The 15,507-nt window shown below is 38.4% G+C and overlaps 1 protein-coding gene across 1 annotated transcript in view; it reads left to right on the top strand.

The window, feature by feature from the left end:
* Window positions 1-12,711, top strand: part of EFCC1 (EF-hand and coiled-coil domain containing 1) — a 54,863-nt gene extending 42,152 nt beyond the window's left edge. Inside the window, exons 5-8 of the mRNA XM_050904870.1 lie at window positions 141-306; window positions 6,858-7,016; window positions 9,327-9,396; window positions 10,992-12,711. Of these exons, the coding sequence (XP_050760827.1) occupies window positions 141-306; window positions 6,858-7,016; window positions 9,327-9,396; window positions 10,992-11,125 (529 nt within the window). The 3' untranslated portion in view covers window positions 11,126-12,711. The remainder of the gene's footprint in view (window positions 1-140; window positions 307-6,857; window positions 7,017-9,326; window positions 9,397-10,991) is intronic.
* The last annotated feature ends 2,796 nt before the right edge of the window (window positions 12,712-15,507 follow it).

Here is a 15,507-nt window from a genome sequence, read left to right as displayed (position 1 = left end):
GGATATTCCCACCTATCAGCGTATGCTAGGACACTAATTTGTGATCTGTGCTGCCAAGAGTTTTGCAGGAAAACTGGCTTTTACATAGACCTTCATCATGAGGTTTCACTAACTTTTTTTCTTTTTAAATGTATATATAGATGTGATGAAAAAATTTGGAAAAAGCTAATGTCTTACTTGGAGACCACCAATACTGATGGCTATGAAACAGCCCCTGCGGAGCTTGCAGAGAGAATCACACAGCTAACCGAACAGCTTGAGCTTAAAGGGCATGAAGTGAAAAAACTGGAAACAAATATGGAAGAGGTAACAGGTGCCAAGCAGAGTGTAAAGAGTTATTTATGTATCTTTAAGTAGTTGCATTGATATACATATGCATTTATATTTTATCCTGGCCATTCTGCTCTCTGTTCCTGATGTTTCTCACTGTGCTGTTAGTTTGTCAGCTCAAACATCTCATGCTTTCCTGTAACACCCACATTTCTAGTCTGGTTCCTACCTGAAACTCCATTTGTTTGGAGGATGAGATGTACACCAGCCACAGTCAGACACAGGCTCTTCAAATACTATCCTTTATTTAAACGGTTTAAGATGTTCACGGATGCTGTGTTTGGGACTGATGCCACTGCAGACCAAAGAGCTGCACATTAACCATAAGATTACTATAGGCAGCTTTCAGTGGTTCCTCGGCTGTGGATGAAACACTCCTCATGTTCTAAGACATCCAGCTCCTCTGGGAGCACAATAACTTTTCAAGAAATCCCTCCAACTGACTGAGATGCAGGGGCTCACGGTTTTCAAACCCTTTGGAGGAAATTATCTAGTTTACTCTGGCTGGTTCTCAGACTTAGACTGATATATTTATAAATAAAAAAAAAAATTAGTTCTCAGGCTTAGCAGCATGTTCAACTTCCCTTCAGCAGAGGTTATAACCACAGTAGTTAAAAGACCCAGTGCAGTATCCTAGTAGTCCCATGTGATCTTACTATTTAAATACTGCAAACTTCAGCCATTGATGGGCATAGATTTAAATGCTAGCAATCTTTCTGTGAAACAAAAATAGTGCATCATATGCATTGCTTTCATCTGCTTTGTCTTAAGGTTCAGTTAGTGCTTGTTCAGTATTTTATACCCCTTCTTTAAAAGGAGAGTAAAGATTTCAGTAGTTCTGGAAGGATTATATTAATCAGTAAACTATTTAAATTAAGAGAAAAATATCCAACTTCTTTACATGTTGCCATCCTTTGATTTTTATCATTATTTTACATAATTTCCCCTTTGACTAAATTAAATGAAAGAGTTTACTTGTGAGGAAAAAAATTTAAAAACCGAATAAAATAATCATACTCGTGTCTTACACAATTTGCAGTATTCAATGACAATTTATTCCTGTAATGCTCCTTAGAGCAACACAAAGCTTCCTGCTATACTGCTTAACATCAGCCCACATAAAAAAATACATTTATTCTTTTACCTACAGGAAGGAACTACCTTCCTGTAGGTAGTGCCAGTTTTCTTCTCCTTTTTTTTTTTTTCCATTCAGAGGTACTCATCTTCTTCTGCAGTATCATATTGTCTTCTTTTTACTCGCTGCTGATGGATATTAGTTCTGTGCACCTTGTTCAGAAAAGTAGCATTATCGATAGATTAATACAGAATTCCAGGACAAAAGTGGAATCTGTTGCTCTTGATTTAAAGACAAGCAGGAATGTGAATAAGACATAGTGCCAACTCACTGCGACATGAATTTAAAATCAGTAGGATGAATCATTTTGAGCCTGTTAGAAATTTATTCTTAAACCCTCTTACTTTTATTTAACCAGCATTTATATCTTGTGTGCAGTTATAGGGGTTTTTTTTTGATGCTACAAAACAGACAGACGAGTCTGTTGGAAACAAGCAAATTGGAAGACTGAGAAATGCTCTCTCTCATCTAACTTGCAAATAAATATATTGGCTTAATAAATAAACCACCAAGAACACTTTCTCTGATGACCTGACAAAACTACCTTATACATTGCTCTAAATACTTCTATTTAGACTTGCTCAATGCTGAAAATTGGACAAATAATAACAAAGCTAACAAGTAACAAACTCAGCAGGCAAGTGAAGAGCAACACTCTCAACTACCGATTAATAATTGCTTCGGTCTAAGACTTGTAAAACCAGGGGATAAAGGAGTTCTGAAATTTGTCATGTCTAGAAAGTTCTGCTTTCCAACCACCAAACATTTAAAAATAGTTTCTACTGAAGACAGGGTGATGAAGGTGTCAGGACCTGGGGATAATAGATGGAGAAAACATGAGTGAATTCTAAAAATAAAGTGATACGCTGCCAAGTGTAGTGTTGCAAAGAAATGCCAATTATTTTCTATAAAAGCTTGCATACAAACTGCTAGTTTAATTAAAAAGACAATTAGTTTATGACCGGCTGTACAGGGTCAAATGAAAAGTTCATCCTAATACCACGCACCTGATGACAAGCAGCAGTTGCTTAGAGAAAAGCAATGAGAAACAGTACAGAGGATTTTCCTCTTGATATTACTCACCTGGTTCCCAATACACTAGGGACAGACACATCTTGAACTGGATGTTGCATGGAGTATCATGTTTAATGGCCAGTATTGGAGCTATCTACCATGAATTTACCTTTCATTTCTTTAAAGCCAGTGATGCTTTTGGTATCTCAGGGCAAGGACTCCCACATAGTACTTAGAAGGGAACAGGTTTTGAGGATTTGTTTTCGTTAGCTTTAAATCTGCTGCCTGATCATCCACTGTCACCTCGTTTTTGTGCTTGGGAATCAGCAAATGATCTTTCCCTCATAATTTTACAGACTTTTACTACCAGAAATACTGCCTCAGTTATCACCATTCCTAGCCTGCCTCAGCTCTCTTGGTATAGAAACCATTACTTGTGTTATTCTATTTTATTCTTCCATGTACTTTTCAAGCTCTATTACCCTTTTTGAATGAGAAGAACTGAAAATGTGCTTAGTATTCAAATGCAAGCCTTTCATGGCATAATCATAGTTTCTGTTTTGTCCCTAGTTCCTTTCCTAATAGCTCCTAGCATGTATCCTTTTGATCTCTGCTGACTGCTGAGCTATGTTCAGGAGATTACAGCTCTTCTAGATCTTCTTGAGTAGCGGTCATCATCACTGCATACGTACGACACTGTGTATCTTTCCTACGTGCCTTACTTTGCATTATTGACACTGAATTTCATCTGATCTTTTATTGCCCATAGCTATTCAATATCATGAACTCCTGCTGTAATTCTTCATGGGCAGCTTTAGTTTTGATTACCCCCCCAAAATGGTATTGAGAGCAAACTTAAACACTTTGACATTCACCTTTTTTAAAAATCATTTATGAACATGCTGAACAGCTCAGGTCTTAACCCAGCTCCTTGTGAGACCCTAAGGATTATCTCCCTCCATTGTGAAACCTTCAATCCTGATCTGTCACTCTGTGCTCTACTCCCATCTTTTAACCAGCTGTAAGTCCATGGCAGGATCTGCACTACTGCCCTGTGGCAGTTACTTTTTTTTTTTTTTTTTTTTTTGAGTCTTTGGTGATGAATCTTATCAAAAGCAGATTTGAGATACACTCTATCAACTGAATTAACATTATTCATATATATTTATAGACTCTTTCAAAGAAATCTAATAGATTCTTCACTATGTTCATCTATGTATTCACCACGTCCCTCCTCCATTACAGTTCCTATCAATTTGCCTGACAGGATTACTGATACTCTTGAGGTGATTTGCTGTTCCTCAGATCATCTCTGCAGCCTCTCTTAAAAAGTGGTGCTCCATTTGCCACCCTCCAGTCCTTTGAGGGTGAAATGATTTAAAAGATAAATTGCACTGCACAGTTCAGCCCTACATTCTGCCATTCTGTTACTGTTTTCTTCCCATTTTGAAAATGTTTCTCAGGTTCATTGCTTGTAAAAATGGCTCTAATATGAGAGCCTCCTTAACTTCTGTGGAAAATACAATAGCATTATTTTCTCTTACATTCCTTAAGGGATTTTTACATATTAATTATTCATTGTCCTAGATGTATTTGTACACACGACTCCAGAGCTCAGATTTTCCCCGTGGCATTCTCCCCCTTTTATAAGAGGGCTGGATATCAGCAGCTGACTTACTTCTCAAAACTGGTGTTTGGCAACATAGTATTTCCATTTCACAAATAAGTCACAGATCCAAAATCAGGCTTTGCTGAGGGACTTTGACAGAGCTAAGAACAAAACCCACTCCTCTGGGCCGTGCGACTTAACTACTGATCATCCCTCCTCGGTATCTAGGTTTTAAAAATAGCTTATGCTTAAATATCGTCATTATCTTATTGCAAATGTTAAGGTAACAACAGGTGCTAGATGTAACCTAGCTAGGGAAAACAACTTGGGAGAATGCTTTAATGGTACACTGAGCCACTGTCTTCAAGTACAGTAAGACAACCAAAAATGCATACCCATATGTATAAATGAAACAAAGTTATCAGGAAACTAGCATCCTTATAGCTGACAAGGTGGCTGTTGAGGTCTAACTACTGTGGAAAACAGTTTACTAGCTATAGCATAGGAAATACAAGCAAAAAGGGCTTTGTAGGAGCAGTCAAAATGAAGAGGAAAAAGAGGCAGCAGTAGCAACAAATGCTATGTCCAAATATCACTAGTGGCACTCTCGGCTAAGCGTATTGCGTGTGCTGTCTATACAAACTAAGCAGCTGGTCGTGACACTAGACAACTATGGAGAACTCAAGTGGCACGCATACTAAAGAGAAAACTTTGTACTTCTCCTATTCATGTTTGTATGTGAGACCCACTGCACAGCTACAGCCTTTCAGTAACACCCAGCAGCGGACAGAGGACTCCCTGTGCAGCTTTCCAAGAACGGCAGTTTTGCTAGCATGACTAAAGCAGCAGCTAAAAGCAGCAGATAAGTGATGTTAGGGGTGCAGGGGCCTGACAGGGTGCAGGACCAGGAGAGATGGGCACCCGTTATGAATTTCCATGAGCATCTGTCTGATTGTATATGGGGAAAGTCTATTTTACACTTAAAAATAATGACCTTTTTACCTCTCTGTTATTTGATATAACACTGCTTCAGCTGTACAGGGGAACACAACTACTTCATATGTTTAGTACATATCTATGCCAGGTGGAGTTTACAATGTGGAGGCAATCTGCAATATAATAAAGGAAACCACATGTTTAATTCATTGAAGACCTCCCACAGCCTCTAGAGTATTTGTTATGTCTCAGTCAGACTGCTGCCACATTGGTGGTAACAAAGTTGGCTCTCCATACAGGAAAATGTTAGTGTTTCATCTAAAAGGAGTGTTCAGACAGGGATGCTGAAATCATTGGCAGATGGACCAGATTAAGTCATCCAAACTTCTGTAGCTGTTGCACAGCTCGGAGGAGCTGGAGTGCCTCACAGGGCAAAGCTCACGGAGAGCTAACGGAACAGGCTGATTTCCATCTGATCGGGGAATAAGCACCAACTAATACATACTATTAGCACTGTCAAAAACTAAAATGACCTTCTAGAAGGCTCAGTGTGGATCAGGGATTGTTTTCTTTTTTCACTCTGATGACACTTGCGTTTTAGGGAACTGAAGTTCCTTCCCATCTATTAAAATTCATTAGGATACAAATTTCCACAAAAAAAAAATATCTATTAAATAGTGTGCATATTAAGGCCTTCAGCTTTTCGAGTTCAACTCTCTCCTTAGTTATTTCTAAAACTGCAATAAAGATAAAAGATGACAACAAAAAGGGATTAACAGAGCCAGTAAATTTGGCATTTACCCCACGTGATTTTGTTTCTCAGTGTAATATTAATAAATATATTTGGATTGTGTTTGCAACAAAAATTGCAAAAAATGGTAACATTTCAGAATGCTGGACACAGTAATAATTGAGAAATAAGTTTACTTTTATTAATAAACCTGAAACCTGTCAGTGCTCTCAAAGTCTGAAATTAATATTTAAGTGACATTTTCCAGGGAATGCTTGTCAGGCTCTTTTTAGCAGCCTGGCCATCTATCTGCAACAGGCCTGGGTCTGTAACAAACAAAGATATTTACTTTTGCAAATGGTGTGGCAGCTTTGTAGTTCAAAATATGTCACTTTTAGATTTTGCATTGAAACAAAAGCAACATTTCAAATCCTGAACATTTTTTCACAGGGAGGTCTGAGACAACGGATAGGTCAGCTTAGCTTTGGAAGGTCCAGGACTGAGGAGACCCCTCCTGCCCAGGATTTCTGTAGTGTTCAAAAGTCTTGTTGAATCTGGACTTTTCTGTGCTTAGCTGCAAACCAGTGCTTCACCAAGCACACATGCCAGTGTTTTGCAGAACCAGAATCTTAAATTTTTTTCCTTAAGACACTTTTTTTTTTTTAAACCAAAATACTTAAAAGAAATTAGCTAATTACCGTCTTGTTTCACTGAATGTACAGATGATTGATATGTAGGAGTTGCAAGACAAAGATATGATTACATTGGTGGGGGCACACAAACTAGTTATGCTTGATAGAGGACGACAGGAATGCACAAGATTAGAAAACTGAAATAGTAATGCTAGTATTTAAAATTTCTGAATTATTTGCTTGCATCCAGTGTTGAATGAACTGCTATTACGCACAAGAGCAAAGCATGCATTTCCTAGCAACTATTGATTCTTCACTTTATGTAGTAAGTTAAAGAAATGTACTTCCTTTCAAGTTAATCTTCTGGAGTGAACTGACATTTACCAGATAAGGGGGAGAACTCAGCTTTACTATTATTGGGCAAGCAAGTGAAAAGCTCCAGTGCTTTTAATTTCCTGTGTCATTGTCCAGATGAAAGGCCCATTGCTAGGTGAACTGCAGCAAAAGGTGGAGGAGACCGAATTGTTGAAGATGGAGCTGCAGATGTTGGAGACTGAGAGAGTTAGGCTGTCACTGGTGGAAGAGAAGCTCATGGATGTTTTACAGCTTCTTCAACAACTTCGAGACTTGGTATGGCAAGAAAGCAGTCCAGAGACTTAAAACTTGTTTCGATAGTGTCCTTTCCAAACTAAAAAGGATGTTCATACCTTCTATTAAGTACAAAGTCCTTTATACCAGGACACATTTTAACATGTGTTTGCCCTGGGAACTGCCCAGTGATTGCAGAAAACTTTTAGACTCCTATGGCTGACTTTCTAAAAGAAGCCTAGAGATCTCCTTGGATCTAGATCTCTAAGCTCTCATTATCCTCTAAACAAAAATTTAGAGGAAGCAAGGAAAACACAAATGCTAGTACTCAGAAAGATTCTAGAAGATTATTTTTTCTTCTAGAAAAGGACCTTTGTTTAACTGCATCCTAACGTGACACCGTCAGTATTAAAGGGATAAAACCCCTTCCTATATACCAATAAGGTATTTTTTGTAAGAAGTTTCTTACCCAATTAATAATCCAAATATGGACTTATCAAAGCTGATGCAGTAACATCCCAGAAGTCATGGCCAGTATGGCAGTTCAGTCCTTTAGAAAATAAGTTTAAATCTCCTGCTTGGGAATGATAATGCTAAGGACTAGCCAAAAGACGGGCAAATTGGATAATCTGCAGAACATGGAGTATGTTGGGAGCTGCACTGGACTGCTAGGAACTAATTTCTTTGATAATGACTGAGGGTTCCCCTCAATTTTCAGCAAAGCTCTGCCTAATCTGTGTGAAATGAGAATGCTTCCTCAGATGATCACTTTACTTTGTTTGAAGTACGCTCATGTTCCACTGATGACTCTAGGGAACAAGTGCAATATCTCATAATTTGGTAATTTATTTTAGCACTTGACATGGAAATTCTGCTTTCATATTGCAAGTCTGACACATACATCAATAACAAACCAGTGAAGGATTAAACTAGTAAAGACTACGACTGGCAACAAGCATAATAACCTTTTGTGTCAAGACTTCAACATGTCATTCACTGGTCAGTTGTATTACTGCAAATCATTTCTGCTTAGGAGACAATCCATCACACAACGTGCCATAGCTCAGTAATAATAGCACTTAATGCTAATCATTGCTGGAAATATGCCACCGCGTGCTGCCAACTCCCATAGCACCAATACAGGCAATGATGCTGTCAACGAACAAGATAATTTACAGCATTCCCAGTAGAGTTTAGCAAGGATCCCCTAAATCCCTGATGGGATATACTTCAGAAAAAAGAAAGCTTATTCATCAGAAACTGTGGTTTTAGGTGTCGCTTCCCCAGCATATTCACCTTCATGTTTTAAATATCCCAAGCATCTCATTTGCAACAGAATCTACCACAAAGCAATGGCTGTCCAAAGGCAAATGCATGTCCTGTTAGGACTATTAAAACCTCACACTGTGTTGCAGAGGTCATGTGTAATCCCAGCCTGCCCCAAACTGCTTTCCACTATGCCCCAGTCCCCACTGGGGCAGACAAGCAGAAGGTGGATGACCAGCATCAGTAAGCAAGGCCAGTATTGCCTGGGCTGCTTGCTTTCTTCCACCTGCTTCATCTTTCTTCCAGAATAGCTTCCATCTATTTTCGCTTCTTGAAGTTTTAACAAGAACAACCTCTCCCTGCAGATACAGGCACTCTAAGTGCTAATTAAACTCATTGCAAGACCATCTCCCAGAAAGCATGCATTAGTGTCTCAATAGCAAATTAAGAGAGTTTGTTTTTCCAGACACATTATGTAATGTCCCAACAGATTTCTAATCTAAAACTACCACTGAAAAAGACCATCCAAATCCTAAGTAGTTTTTACAATCCTCTCACTTTGGCTAACGTTTATTACCTCTCAATAACAGTGGGCCTGCCACATGACACATACAATCTCTTCTAATTTGTTTATACCTAAAATGGTTCCCAGTGATTCCTAGAACAGCTGGGTCTGAGAAGCCTCTTTCTGAGATTACACCACAAAGTCTGTCTGTTCACCTTTCGACACGGGCGTAGCAGAGGACTGAACAAGCTTTTGTTGGGCATGCCCTGCTTACACTCCTTGCCATCTAGATTTGTTTAGGCACACGCTCTGGAAAATACTGTATTTTCCACTGAATAACATTTACTTCTCTTTCTACAGCCATATTAAGGAACTGCAGCCCTCCACAAACTGCTATTATTTGAGCAGTAGCTAAGATAAAATGCTTGAAAATAAAGCCAATATCAAGTCTTGTGTTATCAGGATTCAGTTTCATTTTGTTTTAATTTTCAAACACAAATACACTGCACATAGATTTTGTTGCATACATTTAAACTGGTGAAGGACATATTTGTGCCATAATATTATTTTGTTTTTTAAAGAACATATCTAAGCGAGCCTTGGGGAAAATCTTGCTGAGCACTTTGGAATCCTGCCGTGACCCCCAACCTGGTAAGAAAATAAATCACATATAAAGACCAAGAAGCATGAAAAGTGTCCTTTTGGGAAAAACACCAGATAACGAACAGATGAGTAGGAAAAAAATATTTCAAATACTGGGGGACAGGCTAGGGAGAAAGAAGTAGTATGCAGGAAGATTACATATAGAAAATGATGCTTTCTAGCCTGTGACACATCAGAAACAGGAACACATCCAGGGCTTTTTTTAGCCAAATTTTAATTAGAATTTGGCCTTAGGGGAACAATTCAGTATCCCACTAATGTCTGTAGGGCTTCATTGATATGAGAAAGTGGAAAACATGACCAAGTATGTAAGGCACCTATTTATCAGGTTTGCTATCCCACTGCGTGTTGTATTCCTCTGCTACAACACAAACAAGATATACAAACCAGAATGATTCTGTAAAGAAACCGGATCAAACCTGCACTCCTCTAATAATAGCCTTTCGTGTTCCTCTTAGGAAAATTAAACTTGCAAACTCTTCTCCCTTGACAATGGTCTGGTGTGCCAGAGCTGCCTTTGTAGGAACCATACAGGGATCACAGCCTGGAGATTTAGATTTGATTACTTTGCTCCTATTAGCAGAGCGTTTGTACTTACCTTCAAGAAATGAACATCCTGTACCAAGCGTAAGAACATGGCTTGGAGGTGCTTTTAATAGGCAGACTGTAGTCAAAGACAAGATTATAAAAGACTGGACGTGGCCTGAGGGTTTAATTTTGGAGAATATTATCAATAGTGATTGAGGGAGAATAACATACAAACCATTCTGGGTTTTGCAGTTTCAAAGCCTTGTTGTTACTAGTGTCCAGCAATTCAGGGTGCAGGCAGCCCAGAGCTAAGCTGTGCTGTTCCAGCATGGCTGCAGAGGAAGCAGAGAAAAGAAGGCAAAGACAGACCTTTGTTGGCTCCAGGACACCAACACGGAGAGAAACTGTATCTGAGCCATAGGTCAGATATTCTCCTGGTGAGAACAAGAGAAGAGGAGACTGTTAGTATCCACAGCACACAAGTGTCCAGAAGGTACTACTACTTATCCTGCACAGGAACACTGACTCCAAGTGATGCTGCTGAAACAAAGTACCTCCCTCTGTAACTGCAGCACAGCTCAGCTTCCTAAAACGACACCAACAAGTGAAGTAACCTTGTGCAGCTCTCTGTCCATTCTGCATCACCATTGCCATAAATGGCTCATCTCTGCTTTCAATTTTCTGGCTGTGCACTTGATAAGCAGCTTTCCTAAGTCTTTGTAATCAAACATCTTCTTCCTCTTTGACAAGACTAAGTGGATGGTTGGATTGGCCAATCTTTATTGTGACATGAAATAGTCTTTGTTCACACAGGTATATGAGAACTCAGTGGGCAGTGAATGAAGCAAGAGAACCAGTAGAGAAGACAGTCCTTGAACCCAGTTCCACTCGCATTTTTATAGGGACAGGAATTCATTATTTGGTTGCAAAATTTAGACATTTTATGGTAATTACTTGAAATGCCACCTATGAAGAAAAGAGCTTGTGTTATGATTGTTAAACTGAAACTTTCTGTCTTTGTTCAAATTATAACGTTTGCAATTTTCTTTTAAAAGGAAAAGCCCACCTATTTGAAGTCCTAGATACTCTTTACCACGAGCTGACAGCCTGTGAACTCTTACAAAGCCAGCCTCTGGAGAAGGCACAGAGTCACCAGTCCTTGTCTAACCCACTGGTCATCTCATGCTGAGCAGCAGTGCCAACTACAACCCGCACAACCAGCCGAACAACAGTCCTCGTTCATTCAAACACATGATGAATGAATAAGATTTGTCCAATTCAACAGAGCTCAGTAATGGACAAGAGTAATAGAATAATTCAGCCATGAAATCAAAGGTATGCTGCTTCTGGGAAGAGCACCAGTTCCTCAGCTAACGTCAAAGCCCTCCCTTACGTCAGTGAGCATTCACAGGACATGAGGATTACGTAGCAATGTCTGTCTCTGATGGAAGCCTAAGCATCCTTGTATGATGGCCCTGTAACTGTACCAGTTAACCAAATAAAAACTATTCCAAATACACTGACCTGGCCTATTTAGATTTACAGCCCTGGTTACACGCTGGCTGGGCACAGTTTCTAGGTTTTGTGATAGCTCAATTCAAAAGCAAAAGGCAGCCTATGTTATCACTGGCAAGTAAACCGCTTCCTTAACATACAAGTGACAAAATGACTGTATTATAAAGATACACGAGTGTATGCCAGTAGTGCAAAGTTTTAAGGGCATGTATAAAATGTGTTTGTGTGTGTCTGTATTTGTGATTCAATTATTCACCTTATTTAACTCTGAAGTTAGATTTGTTATTGCTCTGCTGAATTTTATATTTGCAATTATAGAGACGCCTTAGAAATGTGCAACAGTCTTTCCTGACGATAGTCTTAGATTTTACATAAAAAGTTAAATTTAACTGCTTGAAAAAGGTACAAAGCAATCTTGTTCCCAGGCTCTCAGGGAAAGGAAGGGTTGAAAAATTCACTTTGCAACAGGTGCCGTTGTCGCGTTAGCAAACGATACGTGCAGTACACAACTTTGTTCTCTCATTTAATTTCCCTCAATGCAACTGTAGAGACACAAAGCTAGGCCCCACTTGCAGACAAATTAATGTAAAATGCTGGGCCTAATCATGGTGCCACATAACATTTTAATCAGCAATAAAATAATTCGTGGGGGCAAAAGTAAAAAAAATAGGTTGCTTCCAAGATGCTTTTGCTGTTTCATTCAACTATCAAACACAGAAACTAAAGAAGCAGAGTTCTTAAATGATCCAACTGAATTTATGTTATTAAAAACATGCACTGTAGATCTTTTAAGAATGTGAAATGATTTGCCTGAGATAATGCCAGCAATGAAAGAAGAGCATTCAATTCAGAACAGTGCATATATGGATTTTTCCCATGAAAATGGTTTTCATACATGGATAAGGTCTGTACCACAATGCAATCTGGGGAATAAAAAGATTTCTATTCCTTTCTATTCATAATACACTGTTTAGCTTACACACACCTCCATCCAAAATTGTGATACATCACTTAGCATTTAGAGCCATGTTGGCAACAAAAATTTGCAATAGATATTTTCATTTCATTTTAGAGGAGGAAAAAAAAGGTGTTTTGCAAACAATGGAACAAACTCTGTTCAATGGTGTTTTACCTCGGGTCTTTTTTCTGGTTTAACAAAGGAAGATTTTAAGAATAGATATATATTTTTAATGTAGATTTTTCATAAAGATAAATTAGACAGGACATATATACATAGTGCAATATTCACCCCGTAAGAAAGAAAACTGTATACTAATACTAAATATATTACTAACGTAATACTAAGTATAATATACTATTACTTAGTATATACTAAACTATATGCTAATATTATATACTACAAAAACTATACACTAAATGTGCAACAGATAAAAATTAAAATGAGCAGAAGTTAGTTCCCTGCTTGGCTTCATTTTCTAAAAAAAAAGAACAAGTATCAGCTTATGTTTTGTGCAGCTCTCTTAGACTTTCCCAGGAATACTGTATATGTATAAAGAGAGAAAATGCCAGCAAATCGTTAAATAAGCATGATCTGTGTGTATAGGTAGCAGAAGAGACACTTCAGGAATAGGATTATAATGCAACTACAAACCTGATTATGGATACTCTCATGTATGGCAGGATTCTTTCATCATTTGAATTAGTATTATTTACTGTATCCACTCTCTCTCTATATATACATGTGTATTTGTATTATATATACTTATGCATACCTTAAGATTGCTATGCTAATTGTATACTTTTAGTATCTTTTTCACCACTGAGTTTCCACTTCACTTTCTAATATATATCTAGAAATCTAGACTATTAAGTAAACTGATGTCCTAATGCCAAAATGGGGGAGGAGCAATATAATCTGAGTGAGTACTGCACAGCTTATCCAAGCAGCAGTTGAACTGTAACTGGAAACTAGAAAATGTCACTGGAAACCTAAACTGCTGTTAAGGAAGATGCAAACAGTTGAGATAAAAGGAAGCTTTTGCGAATAAATAAACAGCATTTAACTGATAAAAGAAGCAGCAAAATCATATCTTGCTAAGTTAGCTTCAAATACTGGAATATTTTTATTTCCTTAAGAAATGCCTATATCAGAATCATTTTTGATACATCAGCATACGCTGATTAACTTTTAATAATAAAAGCTGGTTATTTTAACTCCAAAAAGTAATTAATATGGAGCAAGTCAGACTTGCAGTATTTCCATAAGAAGAATCTGTTCTTCAGGATGGATCAAGAAACAGTCCTCAGTCAAATTCTTGCTGGAAATCAGAGGCAAAGCAAAGCACTGTACTTCGCAAGACCTTCTTTGGTGACCTTGAAATTTATTTTTTTCTTAAATACTTTTACCTTAATGTTTTGTACTGAGCCTGTCAGCAGTGTTGCTGAGGCTGCTAAATATTTCATATGAAGCTGTATAAATATGTGATTTTAAATCAATGTAATTGAGAAATTTCTAGCCCTGCCTCAAAAGCAGGTAGGCTTCCACAGTTTGATTTACTGTGTGGAACATGTTCAAAAGAGTCTGCACAGTAATCCTGGGAAGCAAACCCAAATCTCTAGGTTTTCTTAAAGACCTAGCTCCTTAAGTCAAGTGATTACTGCAGATTTCCGCTACCTTTTTTTTTTCTTTTTTTAATTTCTTGCCTTTTTGAGTATTGGAATTGTTCCCAGATAAACAGCAAACTGAAATATCTAATCAAGCCTCATTAATAGCTTCACCATATTTCAAACACTAATGTAGGAGCAGTTATTACCCACACTGTTGACTGCATAACAAACTCCTCCTGTGAACAGCTGGAGCAGTCCTCACAGTAACGTACTCTGCAATTGCTCATCTAGCACATACAAGATCATAGATTTGCACAAACTAGTAATTCACATTACAGGGAACATACACCAAGTTTAAACTGACTTTGTAAAAAAAATTTCCCTATATGACAAAAACTGAAAAGATAACAAAGCACACTCAAAAGCTTCCATTTAAAAAGTACAACCACAAATCCAGTATCTCAAAGCTCTGCAAATGTTTTGTTGTATGTTTGCCAAATGGTAATAAATGGCCATTTGCTTGCATCTTGACTTCTCAGTAAAGAAAAACAATCACAGAGAGAGTGCATGTGCTATAAACATAACAAGTGCAATTGCCCATCTGAAATTTTGCTTAAGTAGACAAAGACCATCAGAGCGTGCCTTCCCAACATTTCTTTGTTCAGTAGGAAAACCAGTTTGGAGGAGTACACGTGACGTGTTACCGGGTGAGACCGGAGCCCTGCTGTATAGCTTCCAACTGGTAAGGGTTACTTAGGTCTCATCTGTAGAAGGGACCTGTACTACTTTGATTTTCCGTTAGAAAGCCAATGGGCATCTATAAAAGGGCTAAAGCAACCTACTTATGCTGGCTCTGAGGCACTCTGGTTGAACTCTGGCCTTACAGCATGCTTGAGATTTCATCCCCTCCCCAGCATGCTCACTCCTCATTCTAGGAGATTTTTTTTTTTTGTCCTCGAGAATAATTCCATTCTTACAGAAAGGACAGTTTGTTTCATCCCAGTTGTATCTGCTGGCGACTCCCTAATGTAATTCACCCCAGCAAAAAAGTTTTTCTTCATCACCTCTTCTATATGTCCTTTCCTCCTTCATTGCTAACTGCAGAGCAATAAATCCCTCAGGCTCCCAGATTTTGTACTTTAAGACTGGTGTCCAGTCTTTCCTCAAATGAGCTGCCTGGAGTGTTCTCAGCACTCCTAACCCTCACTCCTACAAGTCTCAAGGAATGTGCCCTTTCTCCTGCTCACACATCCCCTAAACCTGGCAGTCTAGCTCTCACACACTTTGCTCATGTAATGTGTTTGCATTTCCTTAGCCTTAGCGGTTCAACATTAGATCTCCACAAATTGTGATCAAACTTGCTTTCTTAGCAGTTACCATCTTAATTCATTAATTTTCTATTAAAACTGCAAATTGGCCCTAACAAGGAAGCTGGGACATTTCCTCCACTGATCTCCACTGCGTTTCCACAAAACAAGCTTTCCGATT

Source organism: Gymnogyps californianus, chromosome 13 (assembly GCF_018139145.2).
Source record: "Gymnogyps californianus isolate 813 chromosome 13, ASM1813914v2, whole genome shotgun sequence".
Taxonomy (NCBI): Eukaryota; Metazoa; Chordata; class Aves; order Accipitriformes; family Cathartidae; genus Gymnogyps; species Gymnogyps californianus.
Note: the sequence above shows the minus strand (reverse complement) of the source record. Positions and strands in the feature narration are given on the sequence as shown.